The 18,053-nt window shown below is 30.6% G+C and overlaps 2 protein-coding genes and 1 long non-coding RNA gene across 3 annotated transcripts; 2 read left to right on the top strand and 1 right to left on the bottom strand.

The window, feature by feature from the left end:
- The first annotated feature begins 1,548 nt into the window (after window positions 1–1,548).
- Window positions 1,549–5,500, top strand: LOC122579249 (septum-promoting GTP-binding protein 1). The gene is made up of 6 exons (XM_043751374.1): window positions 1,549–1,990; window positions 3,099–3,219; window positions 3,611–3,707; window positions 3,802–3,841; window positions 4,092–4,175; window positions 4,962–5,500. The coding sequence occupies exons 1-6, from the start codon at window positions 1,580–1,582 to the stop codon at window positions 5,127–5,129; spliced, it is 921 nt and encodes a 306-aa protein (XP_043607309.1). The 5' UTR covers window positions 1,549–1,579; the 3' UTR covers window positions 5,130–5,500.
- Window positions 5,501–6,350: 850 nt separating this feature from the next.
- On the bottom strand, window positions 6,351–12,135 carry LOC122611032 (glucose-6-phosphate/phosphate translocator 1, chloroplastic). Its single transcript, XM_043783984.1, has 5 exons — window positions 11,422–12,135; window positions 10,251–10,476; window positions 9,949–10,171; window positions 9,098–9,311; window positions 6,351–6,816 (listed from the first exon to the last, which is right to left on the bottom strand). Exons 1-5 carry the CDS (start codon window positions 11,905–11,907, stop codon window positions 6,805–6,807), a joined length of 1,161 nt encoding a protein of 386 aa, XP_043639919.1. The 5' UTR covers window positions 11,908–12,135; the 3' UTR covers window positions 6,351–6,804.
- Window positions 7,117–11,635, top strand: LOC122611033. Its single transcript, XR_006325463.1, has 2 exons — window positions 7,117–7,387; window positions 8,485–11,635. It is a non-coding gene; the product is annotated as an uncharacterized LOC122611033 (long non-coding RNA).
- Window positions 12,136–18,053: the final 5,918 nt, after the last annotated feature.

The raw sequence follows: 18,053 nt of genomic DNA, 5'->3' as shown, positions 1-18,053 counted from the left end.
TAAACTATTTTTAAAAATATATGATGTCATAATAGATTTTCTTTTATTTTAAAAACTATTTTTTAATTAGGCAATATGCCATTTCTTTTTTTTTTCATATTATTTTTTTAACCTTAATTATTTTTAATTAATATGAAAGATAATATCCTAACTCTTTAACTTTAGTTTCATATCCACTATTGATTTATGATAATTACTTTTTAATTTTTCACCACCCTAATCGGTTTTATGTATTAATGTTCATCGTTAAAAGTATGTTGCTATCTCCGTATCAAATTATAATGTATTGACAACAAATTAAATACATATTTCTATATATTTTTTGGTTTTAAATTTTTAATTAAGCGTCCCGGGTTAAACCCGGGTTGATTAGCTAGTACATACAATATAATAAAGAATAAAAATCGACTTCTTTTAAATAGCCTGAACATGGATTAATTAATTGGTACTCCTCAAGTATCGTTTAATCGTCTATTAATATCATCTTAATTAATCCCTTACAAGATAAAGTTATGTTGAGATATGGTCGGCTTAGGTATTTAGGAGATTTAGTATGCCCAAACATGTTGTTAATAAAAAGGAAAAAAAAGAGTTAATTGCAAAACTGGTCCCTGTGGTTTACACACTTTAGCAATGAGGGTTCCTTTTAAGTATCGTTATAATGGGGGTCTCTGTTTTGAGAATTTTTTGCAAGATTGGTTCCTTTCTAACAGAACCGTTAGCGAATGTCGTCAAGTCTTAAAAAAAGGGACCATCATTGTTAGTAAACTCAAAAAGGACCCTCATTGCTTAAATGAAAAAACCATAGGGACCAATCTTGCAATTAATAACTTGATATTTTTTTTTTATCTAACTCAAGAGATTGCAACATACAATTGTCAGTGTGTTGGATCCATAATTAGTAAACTTATGTATACTCAAAAATTTTAATAATGAAGATGTATCTTGTATAATCTTTTTTACTTTGAAAAACAATTGATATATAAACTTTTATTATTATTTATAGTTACGAAATTAAAAGTTGTATGTTTAAAATTTGATATTACCAAAAAGTAAACCTGTTAAAAAATATAATTACCATATATAGTTTTTTAGTTCCGTGTGTAACATGTTAAACATTTATGCGGTTGGTGGATTAATACATATATAGTTTTTTTTAATATAGATCATAACAAACTTTTTAATATGTTTTTTATATATTGGAGTAATACATTTGTTATTTTAAAACGTGAATATAAATTATTATGATTTGATTATCATCAACAATGGAAACATTTACAAATTTGTAGAAACATGATTTTAATAGTTTAATTATTAATAATCATAGGGACTCTCATTACTAAAGTGTGTCAATCACAGGGACCAATTTTACAATTAGCTAAAAAAAAGAAAAAGAAAAGGTTAGGCACCCATGTAATTTGACCAAAACACCCTCGCTTTATCCATGCACAAGAGGCCGGCTATCTGGACCAATTTGTCATAAACAAAAACACAAGAGTCCGAGTCAACCGTGAACCCCTTTAAGTCTCACCGATATATACATACAACGTACACGTAATAATATTCGATCACACACACAATGAGACACCATCATCATCAACAAGATAAAAGTTTACACTTTCATGAATCCAGATTAAAAGAAGCCACCGGAAAGATGACTCATCTTTACCGGAGAATACTCAGGGTAGATATAAAGTGGAGCTTTTTACTGCAAAAAGTTACTGTTCTTAAACAAGTATTAAGATTTATTTGGGAAAGATTGTTTCTTGCTTGTTCTCATCTGGGAGGAAAACCGGTGAGGTACCGGAGATTGTCTCGCCGGCGGTCAAGTTTTCAGGTGGACGACGACGGTGGTTTTGATATAGAGAACCCACCAAGTATTAATATGAATATCAATACATGCATTGATGATGATGATGATGATTCAGATTTAGTTAATATCAAGATTAGTTTATTGGGTGATTGTCATATTGGAAAAACAACTTTCATGGTGAGTCTACTTTTTTTTTTTTATAATTTTTATTGTTTTCTTTGAAATAAGATAAAAATTGATTGAGGTATAACTGTATACATCTTATTTTTTATATCCCGTTTACAAATTAGATATTGTTATTATTGTTACGGTATAGAAATTCACATGAGACTAAATTATGTACTCGTATATGTGTCTTTTATTTATCTTGAATTGATTACCTATTGATTAGTGAGTCAGCTCAAATATCGCTAGCTAAATAAATTAAATTATGGGTTATGTACTTATTTTAGCTTAAATTTATTATTATTTTTTTTAATGTAAGGGAGGTAATATATATGTGTATTTCATAACTATGTAATACATGATTATTATTTTTTTTATTAAATGTTTTTGTCATGTATGTATGTATGTATTTAAAAACGTTTAAAGGATTGGTGGGTATTGTGTATTTAATTGATGAGTTATAGTGACTTTATTATATTTTGATTTTTTTATAGCATATTTATATACTATTTTTGTTGATACCAAAATTAAATATGAACAAGAAACCAGAGTTATATTTAACTTATTTTATTTATGGGGTTAATAAAATTCTCAGTTTCGAGACAAAATTTGGTTATTTATTTTCCTAGATTTAATGTGGACAAGAAACTAAAGAAATGGGTTATTGGATCATGGAAATTGTATAATTTAACTTGATTTTTTAATGGGCTTGACAATATATCTAATTCTGAAAAAGACTTTTTTTTTTTTTTGCATTTGTTTATTTGAAGCTAGCTTTTAGATTTATTACATTTTTATTTTTATATTTAATATTAGAAAAATGCTAAACAAAGTACATTTCCATATTAAAAGGTCACCCTTGAATTTTATGATAAATGTACAACTAATTAATGCACGTTAACGAAAGCAAAACCCTTAGTATTATTATTATTGTATATTATTAAGAAATGGATTACCATAAGCACCATTTTAACATCCGTTAAGAATAAGAATATATACATCTTACCTTTTTATATCCGGTTTATGATAAATTGATGAGATTGAATATTGTTATTGTGATTTTTAACTAGTTTTAGTATGGGGTTGATTAAATTTCCTTTTTATTTTCGATATTTTCAAGGTTAAATATGTAGGAGATAAACAAGAAAATTGTAGCTTGGAGATGGCTGGTTTGAATCTAATGGACAAAACTCTGTCGTTTGGTGGAGCAAGAATTGCTTGTAGTATATGGGACGTTGGAGGTACTTTACTTTCTTGTTAGTTATTCCAATTCTATATACTTTTATTTTTGTTGCCTTTAAATAACCAAACTACCGAAAGTATCATTTCTGTTATGAGTAGTTATCTCTACTTTATTACAGAGTGACACATAATTTATGATTTGAGACGCATCCTAATTTTTTATTTTTTTTGTAAGATTATTATTTAGTAGTTATTACTTCTCAATTTATTAATTAAATTTTCGGATTTGAACTCATGAGAAACGGCTTTCATCTCCTTTTTAGACCATTAAATCAAGAGTTTATTGACTTAATTTTCTTATTAAACATATATCTTTAGACATGTACTTTCAGTATTTTAAATGTATTAATCAATTTTATTATAATAACAAAATTTACTTATCAAATTCAGGTGATAGAAAATCAAACGATCAAGTTCCGATAGCTTGCAAAGACGCCGTGGCAATTTTGTTTATGTTCGATCTAACGAGTCGCTGCACCCTTCACAAGTAATACATTATTGAATCAAGAATAAATTTCATTCAAAATGATTGATAATAGGATCGAATTAATCATTAAATTTTACTATTCTTAATTTTTCAGTGTACTAGGATGGTATATGCAGGCAAGAAAATGGAATAAGGTATGCCAAAATTTTGATTTGATTTATTTTATTATAGTTTATTAGAATTAGCTGGGTAGGGAATAATTTCACTCATATTGGGTTGTTGATCATTACCTTTACAAGTTAGCTTGTCAGGTCAGATCAGGTGTGCATACACTTATCACTGGTTTTTTTTTCACTTTTTATAAAAAAATGCTTTTTTCCTAGTTTTTCATATTAAAATATGGTTGGTAAGTTTGGTAATTGGTAATTACATTGTTGCATGCAGACTGCAATTCCTATATTAATAGGGACCAAATTTGATGATTTTGTAAGGCTACCACCAGACCTACAATTGACCATTGTGACACAGGTATGATAATTTAAGAAAATATTTTAGTACTTATTGGATATTTATGATATTAATTTAGCAAACGATGCATAAAATCTTATATCATATCAATATTTGATTTAGTGGATTTTTGCTATATTAGAGTCCATGCTTTATTTTCATGTTTCCCCGTTTTAGTACAATGTCAACAGTTAATATGAGATGATGTAGTGGTCGAACATCCTAATACTTTTGCAAGTGGTCCTATATTCGAACATTACTAGATAAAATCTTGAGATTGACCCAAGGAAAAACTATACGAAAACCACCATGGGATAGCCGCATACATTTAATTTAAAAACTCAATTTTCCCGGAAAAACCTCGATCCTTTTGTAATAGAAGTGTTGAAAATTCTCTCTAAATAAATGTATGTAACCACCCTTATGTAGTGGCTTATCAAGAGATTAGTATTTGCCATGTGAAGACAAGATAGATAGAAAGAAAAGACAAATAATGAGTTAGTCATAACCTTCTAAACTATTGTTAGTTTGTAACATATACACAAGATGGAATAAAAGGACATCTAGAAGGGGTGTGACAAAGGAATAAATTTAACAATAATATTAAGATCTTAAGATGCTTCAATTCATTATTTTTATGTAAATTCTAACAATATTTAAAATAATTAGTATTCTTTTTTCTAAGTTGTTTGATCTACATTTTATCTTTTTCCTTTAGATTGTTCTTCTCTGTCTTCAATTATTCGTTAAGAAAATATTCTACATAACACGCACATAACATAAAATATGTTGTAAATGATGTGGCAGGCACGAGCATATGCCAAGGTTATGAAAGCAACATTGTTTTTCTCGAGCGCAAGACACAATATTAATGTGAACAAGATCTTCAAGTTTGTCATGGCTCGGCTTTTCGACTTACAATGGTCTCTTCAACCGAATCTAACCTTAGGGGAACCAATTATCGATCTTTACTAGCAAGTGCGCATCATATATGTCTTACTTGTATATAGTCTTAACATTTGGAACCAGTTGACCTATATCAGCCAGGTCTTGACTCATCAACCATACGTAACTTGACTGCGTGTGATCCGATCTTGTCTAAGTTGACTTTACGTGACTTTCAGCCGCCTAGCGTTTGCATAGGACAAGGCGCTGACGAAAGAAGATAAACTAAGCAAAGAATATAGTTACAAGTAAAGTTTTATTTTTTGTAATCTGGGTAAATCTGGTTGACACTCTATTTTGTTCTTGTATACCATACTATTATTGAAGATTAGTAGATTACCATTTTTCTTTTGTTTTCACTTGGGTATTGGAATAAATAGTAAAGTAAGCGTTGTTTGATTTATCTTATTGCAAAGAGTTTATTGTTTTAGCTTGTAACTGTTTTGAGTGAAAAGCTGATTTGAATAAGCCACTAGAAGAATGCTTCTTTAAAGTAGCTTATTTAGACTTTAAAAAGATAAAGAGTTATAAGCTACTCAGGTTAAAAAAAAATGGTTTTTCAATTATACAAAAGCTAAAAAGCTCTATATAAGTTAAAATCACTTGGTCCCAAAATTTAAACCTGGCCTTAGTAACCAAAGTTTTGTCAAGAATCGTTATGACGCAGCATAGTGTGATGAATGAGGCCACTATGATCACGAACCATTGGACGGCTGTATGTTTTACTTTATGCGTAATAAAATTGATGATTAATTGTTTCTCTCCATATGGGACGATCACCCTCCTAGATGAACAATTCTATAACTACTGCTCTCTTCATCTTTGAAATAACTTTAGACTATGTGCTTTAAGCATGATCAGCAATGTTACCGAGCTTTGATCTATCTGTTAGCCGAGGAATTGCCTGTTCATCGAATCCATCAATTTAAGTTTAAGAATTACTAACTTGTTTTGGATGGTGATCTAGATTAGATCAATAACACAGAATTCCTGTAAGGTTCGGCATTTAGATGGTGACATTTTTCCATGGGTTTTCTTGCTGTCAAAACCTCACTTATGTAACTTCAAACATGTAACTTCACTTTGGTTGGTCTCAGCCTGTTCAAGTATAAGACCATTTGTGTTGCATAAGAATATTTCAAATATAAGATCATCAATCAATATCTTACTTACGCATTAAAGGTGGAACCTACAATGTTTCAGATCTGTATGAACAAAAAGTCTTATAATGCTTGAATAAAACCAAAATTATATCAAAAACAGAAATGGTTTAGCTACATAAATTTACTACTGAGTTGGGACATCAAGACCACATTATAACAACATTGTATCGGTCGAATTGTTGCACTGCCTTTACATTACTAATCGTGCCTTTTACAATAGTAGATACAAAAGGATACCAGGAATAAATTCCAATACATTGCATTGTGTGAGGGCAAAACAGAAGAAGTCTAATTGAAAGAAACAGTACCGAATTTGTCCATCACTATTATTGGAAAAAAACACTCACTACCTCCCACACTCAGGGGGGTAAAAAAAAGTCTACTGTGTCACCTTGCTGTTAATGCATTATTATTATCTTATTATTATCTGCAACATCAACAAGCTGTTGGGTGACCTTGCTATTATGCATTCACGGATGAAGAAGATACATCAATATCAACACTTGAAACCGCTTGTCCTCCTGATAACTGTTCTGTGTTCTTCACTTCTTTGCCTGTTCAAGGTAACCCAAAGAAAAACTATAAGAAACAGCATAATAAGCCATAAAAAGGCAGCGGTCACGATTTCGACCCATTACTCATGAACGGGCCGCTTCATGTTTTGTATTCTCTCTATCTAGTCAACCTAGTAAAACAAAGAATTATTATCATGTTTAACTTTTTTAGTCAAATATGTAGATAGTTAGGAGCATAGTCAAATAAAGAATTGATGTAAGTTCCTTCACAAAAGAGATACAAATATACTTGGACAAACATATCCCAGACTCAACCTTATCACATAGTAGTGGTGCAGAATTATTATCTAGATTTTCTCTCATATTTTCTAGAAGATTTAAATCGTCAAATGATGAGAAACAAAACTCGAGTATGAACTCTAAGCACACCTTAAAACCAATGAAACTAAGTATACTCACTATTCATCTTTTCTGGTTCTCAAAGTGCTCTCGATAGCAAATCTCTAGATTCTTGCTTAATTTTCAAGAAACAAGATAAACTACTCTACTTCTGCATGTTGACGAGTTTGCAAAACAAAAGGATTTCAGTGCCCGAAGGCTATGTTTCAAGGTATGAAAGTTCTGCATTCACAGAATATAGATAGAGGTGGCACTATCTAACCAATTATTTATAAGCTTGTCTATTTGGGTTAGACTTTTCTCGAACAGGTAAAATGGGTTTAAATAGTCCAAACTCTTCTATTAAGGCTTACAACCTCAAAAATTGTTTCACCCAATGAGTTTGATGATAACTGGATTGATAAAAGTATATAACTTTGTTGTCATAATTCACATATTAATTAATTATATCTTTGAAAAATGCAAAATAAAAAATTTTAGCGGGTCAACACAATCCGACCCTGCCTATTTTGACCTACATTAAATGATGACCTGTAACCTTTTACACCTCTAGCTAGTTACCCAACTTACCCGCCTGACCTGCCTTTCTTGCCACCTCTATATCTAGCAATATGACTTAAAGAGGATTAATGCTTTCTTTCGTTTGTTTTTTTTTTTTATAAAAAAAGTGATGTTTATATTCACACACACCACTCCCACACTCGAGGAGTGGTCACTATACAACCAATTTACACGATACAAAAGTCACACCAATCCAACCAACTAATAGTACAATTCCTTGTTCTATGCTTATACCAAAGGAACGCCAACGTCTTGACCTCTTGGAAGACTTTCTCACTAAGGATCTTTGACTTCCTAAACCTTTTATCGTTCCTAGCCTTCCATAAGCACCAACACGTGATAAACATTATTCCTTTCAAAACCTATATTTGAACGTTATTCCTTTGGTCATCATGTGAAACTATATTTGAACGACATGTCCCCCATTTAAATTATAAAAAAATTAATACCAATTTATATTTACCAAAAGAAGCAATTATTAGATCTTATTTTTAATTACTTTATATAATTAAACTATTTTATAAATCCATAAAAACATATTCATATCCATAACCTTATATTAAAACAATCACTTTTGAAGTTAAAAGTAACTTATTATCATTTAAATTGTCATCAAGTCTTCTCTATACCTAAAACAAACGTCATAACTTCCAAAGTTCAACAATAACGATTCAATGCCTAATGTGGTCTGCCGTTTATAACAGAAGCATATAACTTTCCTCGATGGTACCATGTTTGTCATTACAGGTCAAATCATAAACATGTCAAAGGGTCAAACAAAGAATTGTTACAAACTTTCACAAAGAGACAGGTAATGGACTTGTAACATCTCAAAATTTGTAAAACCACAGAAAGCATCTCAAATACCATATACCATTTTCTTTTATAAAGAGTTAAAGACTGTATCTTTAACCTTATATCAGCATAGTAAATCAAACCATCGAAATGGGCTGCTAAACTATTGGGATGCTATGCCATTTAGAATAAATGACCTGATTTCAGAAGTTAGGTTCTCCCAATGATGCTTGATACAACACCAAATCAAATAATCAGAACAAACATACTAAATTCAAATTTCATAATTGAATATACTAATCCATATTTCATTATCATATATAGCCATATAGGGCTATCTAGATATGGATACAGTATTCTAATTTTAACCACGAGGATATTATCATTGCTTATTTCGATTACGAAAATTTTTATTGATGTCTTTGACTTATCAATCATAAATGATGTGACTCTAACATCCACCTATGCCATAATATAAAACTAGTAGATTACATAAAGTCATACAGTTACCATAAATTTAAAGACTTAAATAGTACTAATATGTAGAAGAAAAACAAGAGGGTACCTGAGAATACAAGAAAGTTCCAAAGATAGCGATGGCAGCTCCAAGAGCATTAATTGGTTGAACGGGTGTACGAAATATGATAATAGAGGAAACAATAACAGATATACGTTTCATCGTGTTTCCGATACTAAACGTCAACGGAGAGATTTCATCAAGTGACATATATGAAACTTGATTGTACAAATGATAGAAGATACTTTGGGCTGCCACCCACCTATAAGGCACAAAAAGAGCAACACAAATATGTCTTTTAGTCATTTAAATTGCAATAAGAACAAATATAAAGAATATGTCAGAAAATGGAGCTTCCAAACTACTCAAAATATTAATAAAGACTTTTATGACATCAGCATGAAGCTAATCAATGTTCTACTTAGTATCGGAGCCAATAGAAGGGACGGCAGTTGTAATCGTCCCCCTACCACTAACTTTCGTATTAAAAACAAATTTTGAAGATTTAGTACAAAATCATTCTTTAAGGTGGTGTTTATATGTGCATTTTAAAAGGTACAGCGATATTAAATAACCAGAATAAAAATATGGCATTTGAAGTTGTCAGAATGAAATAATCAGTTGTTTGAGTGTTTACCAAATTCTAATTATCTTACGTAACTAATCTATAAACTGACTAAGAATACATTTTCGAAAAAGTCAGAGATTATTTTATCTGGCAACTCGTTTGCCAATAAAGATGCAAATTATGGTAAATCGCCGTCACAGAATCCTAGGTGGCTCCCATAATACCACAAAGCTTAAAAATGAATATTATAATGTAAAGGCTACAAATGCTCTAATTTAAACAATCCACATAGCAATGTGACAAAGGGGAAGGTTGGTTATCATATGGTTACCAAATGAAATGGGGTCCAATTTCAGAGACAGCATTTTGCCATCCAGCAGCCCACATCTTTGGTCCCTCAACGGCAATTGCAAATGGCGTAAGGATCAAAAGTGATAACAATGATAAACAAGCATAGTAGTTCATTCCGCTAACAGACTTCCCCTTCATGCCTCTTTTGGAAAAAATGTTCCTGAACACAAACGCCAAGTTTGATATCATAGCCCCCATAAAACCTAAACTTCAACAATAAACAACAATTAGAACCCGTTAAGAAAGCCTAATCACTTTCAAAGATTCAAGTTATGTAATTACCAATCATGTTGAAATTGAGCTCGGTAAGGGCAGCGAGACCACAACCACCAATGATCGGCAGAAGAGACAAGTAAACTGATGCCGGGAATGTTTCTCCCAAGATGAACCTTGAAACCAAGACACTAAAAGCTGGCTCGCCACTCTTGATGATGTGTGTGAAAGAAACGGCAACTTTAGACATGCTTACAGTTGCTGCTACATGACCAATTGTATGTGCCAAAGCAACCTGTAAAATATCATCATATAATTTATATAACCTATAAATAAACCATACCCTGATCACAGAAACGCAAAAAAAAAATGCACATCGAAATGAACATAAAGAACCCGAGATCACATGGAGACAGATAAGAGACAATTCAGATCAAATTCCAGATTATAAATCCCTAAAGTATAACAAATGAGCAATTCCCAGATTAATTTATGAGAATTTAAAAAAACCCGGACATAAACCCTAAAAAGACCAAAGCTTGCAGAACCTGGAGACAAATTAATAATAATTCAGAATAAAACACAGATCATACTTTTTAAAAGAAACATAAATTAACAATACTCATTTAATTAGTAAAAAAACAAAACAAAACCCAAATAATTTAAGCAACTAAGAAAAACCCAAAATAAGATCAAAACATGAAATACCTGGAATGAATATCTTAACAAATCCCCAAACATAATATCAAAAAAAGATCAAAACTTGCTACAAAGAAACAAAATTTGAGAAAATGCCCAGATTAATTATAAATTATTAAGCAAAACACAAATCAGTTTATGAACAATCAAACAAAACTAGATCATAAAACCTGTAAAGATAAACACTTGCTTACATGGAACCAATTTTCTTAAAAACAAGTATACCAATAGTTAAAAAAATGCAAATTATAAACAATTAAACAAAATCCAAAATGATACAACCTAGAAAGATCAAAACTTGCAACATAGAAATCAATTAAAAAAATCTCCCATATATAGTTATGAAGAATTAAACAATACCCAGATTAGATTATGAAAAAATAAACAAAACCCAGATCATAGACCCAACTTGCTTAAATAGATTTTTTTTTTTTTTAATAAAAAATAATACACAGATTAATTTATGAACAATTAAACAAACCCAGCTCATAAAACATGTAAAAATATATATATACACAAAAAAGATGAAAACTTTGCTTACAGGAAATAAAGATTTCCAGAAATCAAGATCAGTATTAGGTGCTTCAGCAAGCTTAGTCCCCCATGAAAGCAACATAATTGTTGATCCAGCAGCAAGTGACAACAATGAAGTCAACCATGGATATGGAAATGCATTCAATACTTTTTTATTATATATATTAAATATAACATTTAGAAACCACCATGTTGCAAAATAAACACCAATTTTAGCCTTTCTTGCTGCTTCTACTTTATCAATACCATCAGAAGAATGTTTATCAGCTTCATATGCTTTACATGTCACACTTGAATATGATGATTTTTGTATAGGTTGTATATATAAAGGTTTTAAATTTGCATTTGATACATGGAAAAGATTGTTGTTTTTGGGCTTTGAAAGAGGCGGTAAAACCAAGGATTCTGATGGTGAAATTTTCCGGTGGTTGGTGATTTTTGGATTGTGTTTGAAATTTGTTGTTAAAGATGATTGTTTCAATGAAAAGATCATGTTTTTATTGGATTTTTGACAACAAAAAAGGATTCAATTCAATATCAATAAAATGGGGTCTTGTGGGTTTTGAGTAAAAAGTTAAGAAAATAAGGTTTTTTGTTAGAATTAAAATCTTTGATGATTTTGATGTTGGTGTTTTAGTGTATCAAAGATGGAAATCTAATTGAAAATAAAAATGTTTTCGCATATGCTCTTTGTTTGAATAGTTGTGTAGTTTTTTTTTGCTCACAACTCACAAGATTGTTTTATAATTTCAAAGCAATTTGATTTGGACTGGTAACTAGTATTTGCCGTGATCCAATGCTCCTTTTCTATATTTTCTTGTTAAACAAAGTATTTGATCAACTACTTATATAACTAACGATGAACAAGTAATAATATAATGTTGTGTAATCTTTAAGTGAAATTTTGTTGAAGAAGATATTATATTTATTGTTAAGATAATTAGAAATTGTTTATGAATATGAGCTTATATTAATAAATCATACGTTTTTAAATCGATCAAGTGTCAAATGAATGAGTATATAATGAATTAATAGTGAACATATTTTGGCTAATCAACATAAGTTACACAAAGAACAAAAATGTAGACGTCGATAATTACTACTTTATTTCTGCTAAAGAGAGAGTAATGAATCTGGATACAAGATACTCGTTAACATTATTGATTTTGATGGAGGTTTAACTAATTTAACAATTTTATGCTCAATATAGACCAAACATGGTCCATTATTGACTTGTTTTGTCGTTTAATTTTGGTGTACTATTCTAGTATTTATAATATAACTTTGGGGAATGATTAATCCTTCAAATTCACTAGCCTAATAATTTTATTAATTTATTGGATGATAACATGTGAAAATTTAAAAGGAGGATTAAAAAAGAGATTAAATGGAATCCACTTATCACATTCATAAGGTTTTAAAAAGATTTTTAAGCTAATATTTAGGATGATCAATCATTTTAATTATAATAAATGTTAATCTAATTAATTTAAAAAGGAATGTCCCATAATGTAAATTGTTAAGAGTTGGTTTTGAAATAAATATCCTTAACCATGATGAGAAAGGAACAACTTTTATTTCTCTAGCAAGTGGTTTCAAGCTTCAATTATTATCAAAGGACCCAATATGTGACTCTTCAAATGGGGTGGGAGGTTAGGTTGGGTGAGAGACCTCTTAATGGCATATTCCAAAAGATGTCCCTTGATCACCAAACAATAGAGAAGGAGCCTTTCACCTTGCTCAAAGGTTCACCAGCCTTTTCTACTTTTATACCAAAACAAGCGATATAAATATATAATATCATTCAAGATAGCTAAATATGGTTATGAATAGAAGAAACATGGTCAAAGATAAAGTTCTACTATTAATAACTTTTGCGAAAGGGATGTCAAAAGTCTAAATACACAAGAAATAGGTATATGTTAAAGCTTAGAAGAACTCTATTTGTCATGGTCAAATAGTCAAATGATAAGAACCTTGAAAAAAAGGGCTAAATTGAATGTATAACATCAATCTTTGTACGCGAGTACGTTAGTTGGTACCAAAACATGACTACATGAGTTCAATAAATCGAGCACATGCCAATATAGAATTGATTTATGTGAGGAGTTGCGATGTAATGGGATTAGTGCTTTTATCTTTGACTAAGTGTGGTCCTAAAGCTTGCCTTTGAGGAAATGGAAAAAGGAGATTCTTCAAGCATAGGCAACTTTGACTTTGTTGATCAATGCCTCAATGGAGAGATTTTTTTGAGCTAAATATGATACGAACACTTTCCAATTGCATATTTTTTAAATAATGTAGAATGTTAGCTTGTATTAATACAACAAAATGTTAACTTGGACTCAATCATTTGTTGAAAGTTGAAACCTTTGTTGTAGCTAGCACATATGTTGTTTCATTTGGTATTTCTTTGCAATTTGTAGATATAATATTATTTTATTGTTGAATATGTTTCTCAATTAGTGAGTGATATCTGAGAAGATTTTTTTCTTCTAAAAGTTGACTTACAAGAATATTTTATTTTTAAATTATAGTTAATGCTTTAAAGTTTCGTATTTTAATTATGATTTACGGAGTAACATTTTTAATGCTCATATTGACTGAAATCACAAAATTGTCAATAAAATTAATCGAACTTATTTGGGCCAAACACTAAAAAGGCCTGCAACAACTCGTCCACATTGGTTAGTGGCCCATTTGAAATTTAAACTTGTCTCATGAAGGCTGAAGCTGCTATCATCAATCTTACGAAAGATGACCTTTTTTATATCATCCTACTTTACTTATAGAGTTATATAGGACATCATCCCGTTTAATAAAATTTTAATTTGTCTAGGCAATGTGAATACAACTAATTACTGGGTATTTCTCTAATTCCTCCGTTTTCTCATACCAGTTAAGCAAAGATGAAACTTTTAAGGGACCAAAGGGGTTCTAGCCCATCCAAAAACTTTTATTTTTATTATTAATATTTTAATATATTCATTTAGAATTTATTTTTATATAACATATTGCCCTTCTAGCAAAGGTAGATTTTATGCTTAATTTAGTTCTGCCCCCTTATAATAAGTGTTTAAGTTCCGCCAATGCAGTTAAGTTATGTTTAGAGTGGCTAATTAAGGATATAACCAAAAAACGGTCACAATATGAATAAAAAGGTTTCACTATTCTCATATACCCTCAATGGGAAAACCTCATGCATTTGCATTTTGGAAAATGCATCTTAGACAACCCAAATGCACTACAGATATTCCCTTGACATGGATTTTACCTTATTGTTCCACTTAGTTGACACTCATGGTTCGCTAGTGAAATTAATTAAGGAAACCTCAAGTAAATTCGAAAAGGTTGTTGCTTGAGCAAGTAACAGCCTCAAGAATGCATTTACCAAGATACTGGTTACCAAGAATTATAAAATAAGTGTCGATAACATTATATATTACAGGTATACTATGTATATTGTAAAATATTTTTCCCAGTTTCTACTTGTGACGATTTTGGTCTTTTGGCGCCCATTTTTTTTGTTGTTGTCACCTAATAAGTGGTTGAAAATTAAGTTTGTCCTTTGGCACAAACCTACACTCCATTATATACCAATTACCAGAAAAGTTTAAAAAATATGAATATTGGACAATTTTTTCTAAAATGAAGTGAAGGCATCTGGCCTCTTAATGACGGATTGATTGTAAGAACATCTTTTTAGTTGTCAAAAGAGACTATTCATTGAGACGAAAAAAAATAAAAATGCTTAACGAGCTATAGCCTTTCACCAAAATGCCTATTGCTACCAAATTAGCAAAAAGTTAATTGTCAATAGCATACATCTTGGGCCACTATTTTTCCAACATATCGATCATATGATCTACTGCCTTTTTAGTGACATCAAAGCTCATTTATTTGAAACTTGAAAGGATTGTTCCTAGAGACAAAAGAAGCCTAAGTAACCATTTAATTACTGAAATACGGTACCTATTACCAAATAAGTGTCAAAAACATATGCGTACATGGACATATATAATTTCCCAGCACCTCATATGCAATACCTACCTTGGTACTATTTGTAGCCCCTTTACATTCATATAGGGGCAAAACTGGACTATATTTTGTTCCTAGAATGCATGTGAATTGGTACCACAATTTCTGATGGTACGCCCAGTCTTGTGACAATACATCCATCTATGCTTACATATGCATGTTTCTATGGACACTGCACCGCCAACTCATGCTTGGTTTGCATTGGCTTTCTACTTTACAACTCTTTCTTTTAAAATTTAAAACAAGGCACTGTCTTGATTTTTTTCAATTATTCAACTAGGTGTGGTTTGGTTTAATAATGTGCGTTTTTCAATTGGGCGGAGGGAATACGCACCAATTTTTGTCATACTAATTATGTTGTTTAACTACTATGGGGACCTTTATTTTTTGAGAAAATTTTTTTTTCCAGCAAACATCGAGAACTCTTAAATTATATATATTGGATCACATGGTTTTTTTTTCAGTCACATGTAAAACGTTATAAAAAGTATGCCGCATAAGAATTTTTTTTCAAAACTTTATATATAGCCGTTTTACACATGTGAACAAAAAAGTTAATATTTCATTTACAAATTTACAAAATGCTATTTTAAAAAAGTTTCTTTTACAACATAATTTTTTATATCATTTCACATGTAAATGAATAAAAAAGAACATGTGATTTAATACATAATTTGAAAGTTCTTATGGTTCTTGCAAAAATAATGGTTCTCAAAGTAAAGAAATTCTAATTAGTAATGTTTAATTATAAGTCCTTAATTACTGATTATGTTTATTTTCTTTGTCATAGATAAATTTTAATTGGGCTTATAACTTCAATAGCATGTGCGCGCCTTCGGTGCTAGCCTTTTAGTGTAAGCCTTCTTTTTTTGTGGACCTAATAGGGCCATTCATTGGAATTGATGGATCATCCAACATTGTTTCCACTGTTTTATGAATCGAACATTTAATCCAAACTGGTTGCCATTCGATCTGTATATCTTGATGATTTAAATTTATATATGTCCGCATCACCGCACGGCCATATTATGGTTGGGCACACACACTAACACAACAACATGCAATATATCGCGATGATGAAGTCGTCGCAAAAACTTTCACGAAATGTTAACTTTTTCATGTGGTGACATATTGACACAAGTCATTTATAGCTTGTTGGCACCTATTCACGAAAACCCCCATGTGTCAATATTTCATTTATCCTTCTTTCATTCTTTATGTGGTAGAGATAAATTAATGCTCCCATTTTAAACGAGGCCTTTTACTAAACGTATTAAAAGTTTGAAATTCTAATTGGTACCCTACAAAGTTCGGACTTATTTATAACAAGTGGACACTTTATATACTACTCGTAGTATTGTATTTAAGAAATGTAGCGGGATGAAATTTTTTTTGTTAACAGGAAACATATGATGATGATTGTCTCAGGTGGTATAATAGTTGGGAAACTAATCTGTTTTGTTACATGTACCATTTTGAAGAGAAAAAAATATTTCAATGAACAAATTGTTAATGTTGATAACTTTAGGGAAAACAGAAAGTACAAATATCAAGTAATGTTATATGTGCGTGTATTTTAAACTACAAAAGGGCTTATTAATTTTTCATTAATCACGTTTTAATGTGATTTTTATAACCACAAATGAGAAAATGATCAAGAAGGCCTAGAGGAGAGGCATACACAACGCCCTGCTGGGCAGATTTTCGAGAGGGGCAAAGGGTTTTGAAAATTTTGCATATATATTATAGATATTATGTATAATGTGTTATATGTAAACATAAATATGTATTTGATTCCAACTAACTAATTAATGTTGGGTTATATAACAAATTATCTAATTAAATCACAAAGCACGCAACGGAAGATTAAACTATGTAGTTATTTAATTAACCAAGAGAGAAAACATATACTTTTAATTGAAGATGATAAAGTAAGAAACTTTATAAAAATGTTTAAAGTAAAACCTCTCTACGTTTGCACACACAATACTCGAATGTATGCGTGCTAGCACTTGATCACGAACCGGCAACGATTGACTTCTCCTTTTTCCTTGCTTTGGTCGAAACCACCAAGAAACCTAAGGGTTTATTATTTTCGGCCCTATGACCGAAAATAAGAGAGAGGGAGAGAGATTTAGGTTTTAGAAAACCTTTTAATTGAATGTGTAAAACAATTAGCTTAGGCTTCTATTTATAGGATCAGGTTAACTTGATGACCAAGTTTAGGGTTTGGAAAACCCTTTTCCTCCTTGTGGTAGCCGTCCCCCTCTAGAGAACTTTCTAGAGGGTTTCCTAATTGTTTTCTTAATTACAATTATCTCTTCCGTTAAGTCCGTCAGTTAAGTACCGTTAACCATTTAACATTTAACGAACGATCGTTAGATTTTAATTAATTAATAAATTACATTGAATATATTAATTAATTATAATTACATTTGTGTCAAGACGTGTGACCCCATAGACTTAAATACTTTTCGGACATACGTTCATTTTACGTGATCATATACTAACAATTAATACTATGACTTTGTTACGTATATAATCTATTCTTATAACCTAAAAGATTTGCCTATATATTTGAATTTGTTGAGAGCTAATAGC

The sequence above is a fragment of the Erigeron canadensis genome, chromosome 8, assembly GCF_010389155.1.
Source record: "Erigeron canadensis isolate Cc75 chromosome 8, C_canadensis_v1, whole genome shotgun sequence".
Classification (NCBI taxonomy): Eukaryota; Viridiplantae; Streptophyta; class Magnoliopsida; order Asterales; family Asteraceae; genus Erigeron; species Erigeron canadensis.
The sequence above is the reverse complement of the archived record's forward strand: the minus strand, read 5'-3'. Positions and strand labels throughout refer to the sequence as shown.

Excerpts from the sequence above, each read along its gene's own strand:
- LOC122579249 (XM_043751374.1), top strand. The coding sequence starts at position 1,580 with ATGAGACACCATCATCATCAACAAGATAAAAGTTTACACTTTCATGAA. Across the intron at positions 3,220-3,610 it reads TAGTATATGGGACGTTGGAG|GTGATAGAAAATCAAACGAT; the intron begins GTACTTTACTTT and ends TATCAAATTCAG. Across the intron at positions 3,842-4,091 it reads AGGCAAGAAAATGGAATAAG|ACTGCAATTCCTATATTAAT; the intron begins GTATGCCAAAAT and ends TGTTGCATGCAG.
- LOC122611032 (XM_043783984.1), bottom strand. The coding sequence starts at position 11,907 with ATGATCTTTTCATTGAAACAATCATCTTTAACAACAAATTTCAAACAC. Across the intron at positions 10,172-10,250 it reads GCTCAATTTCAACATGATTG|GTTTTATGGGGGCTATGATA; the intron begins GTAATTACATAA and ends GTTGAAGTTTAG. Across the intron at positions 9,312-9,948 it reads ATTGGACCCCATTTCATTTG|GTGGGTGGCAGCCCAAAGTA; the intron begins GTAACCATATGA and ends TGTGCCTTATAG.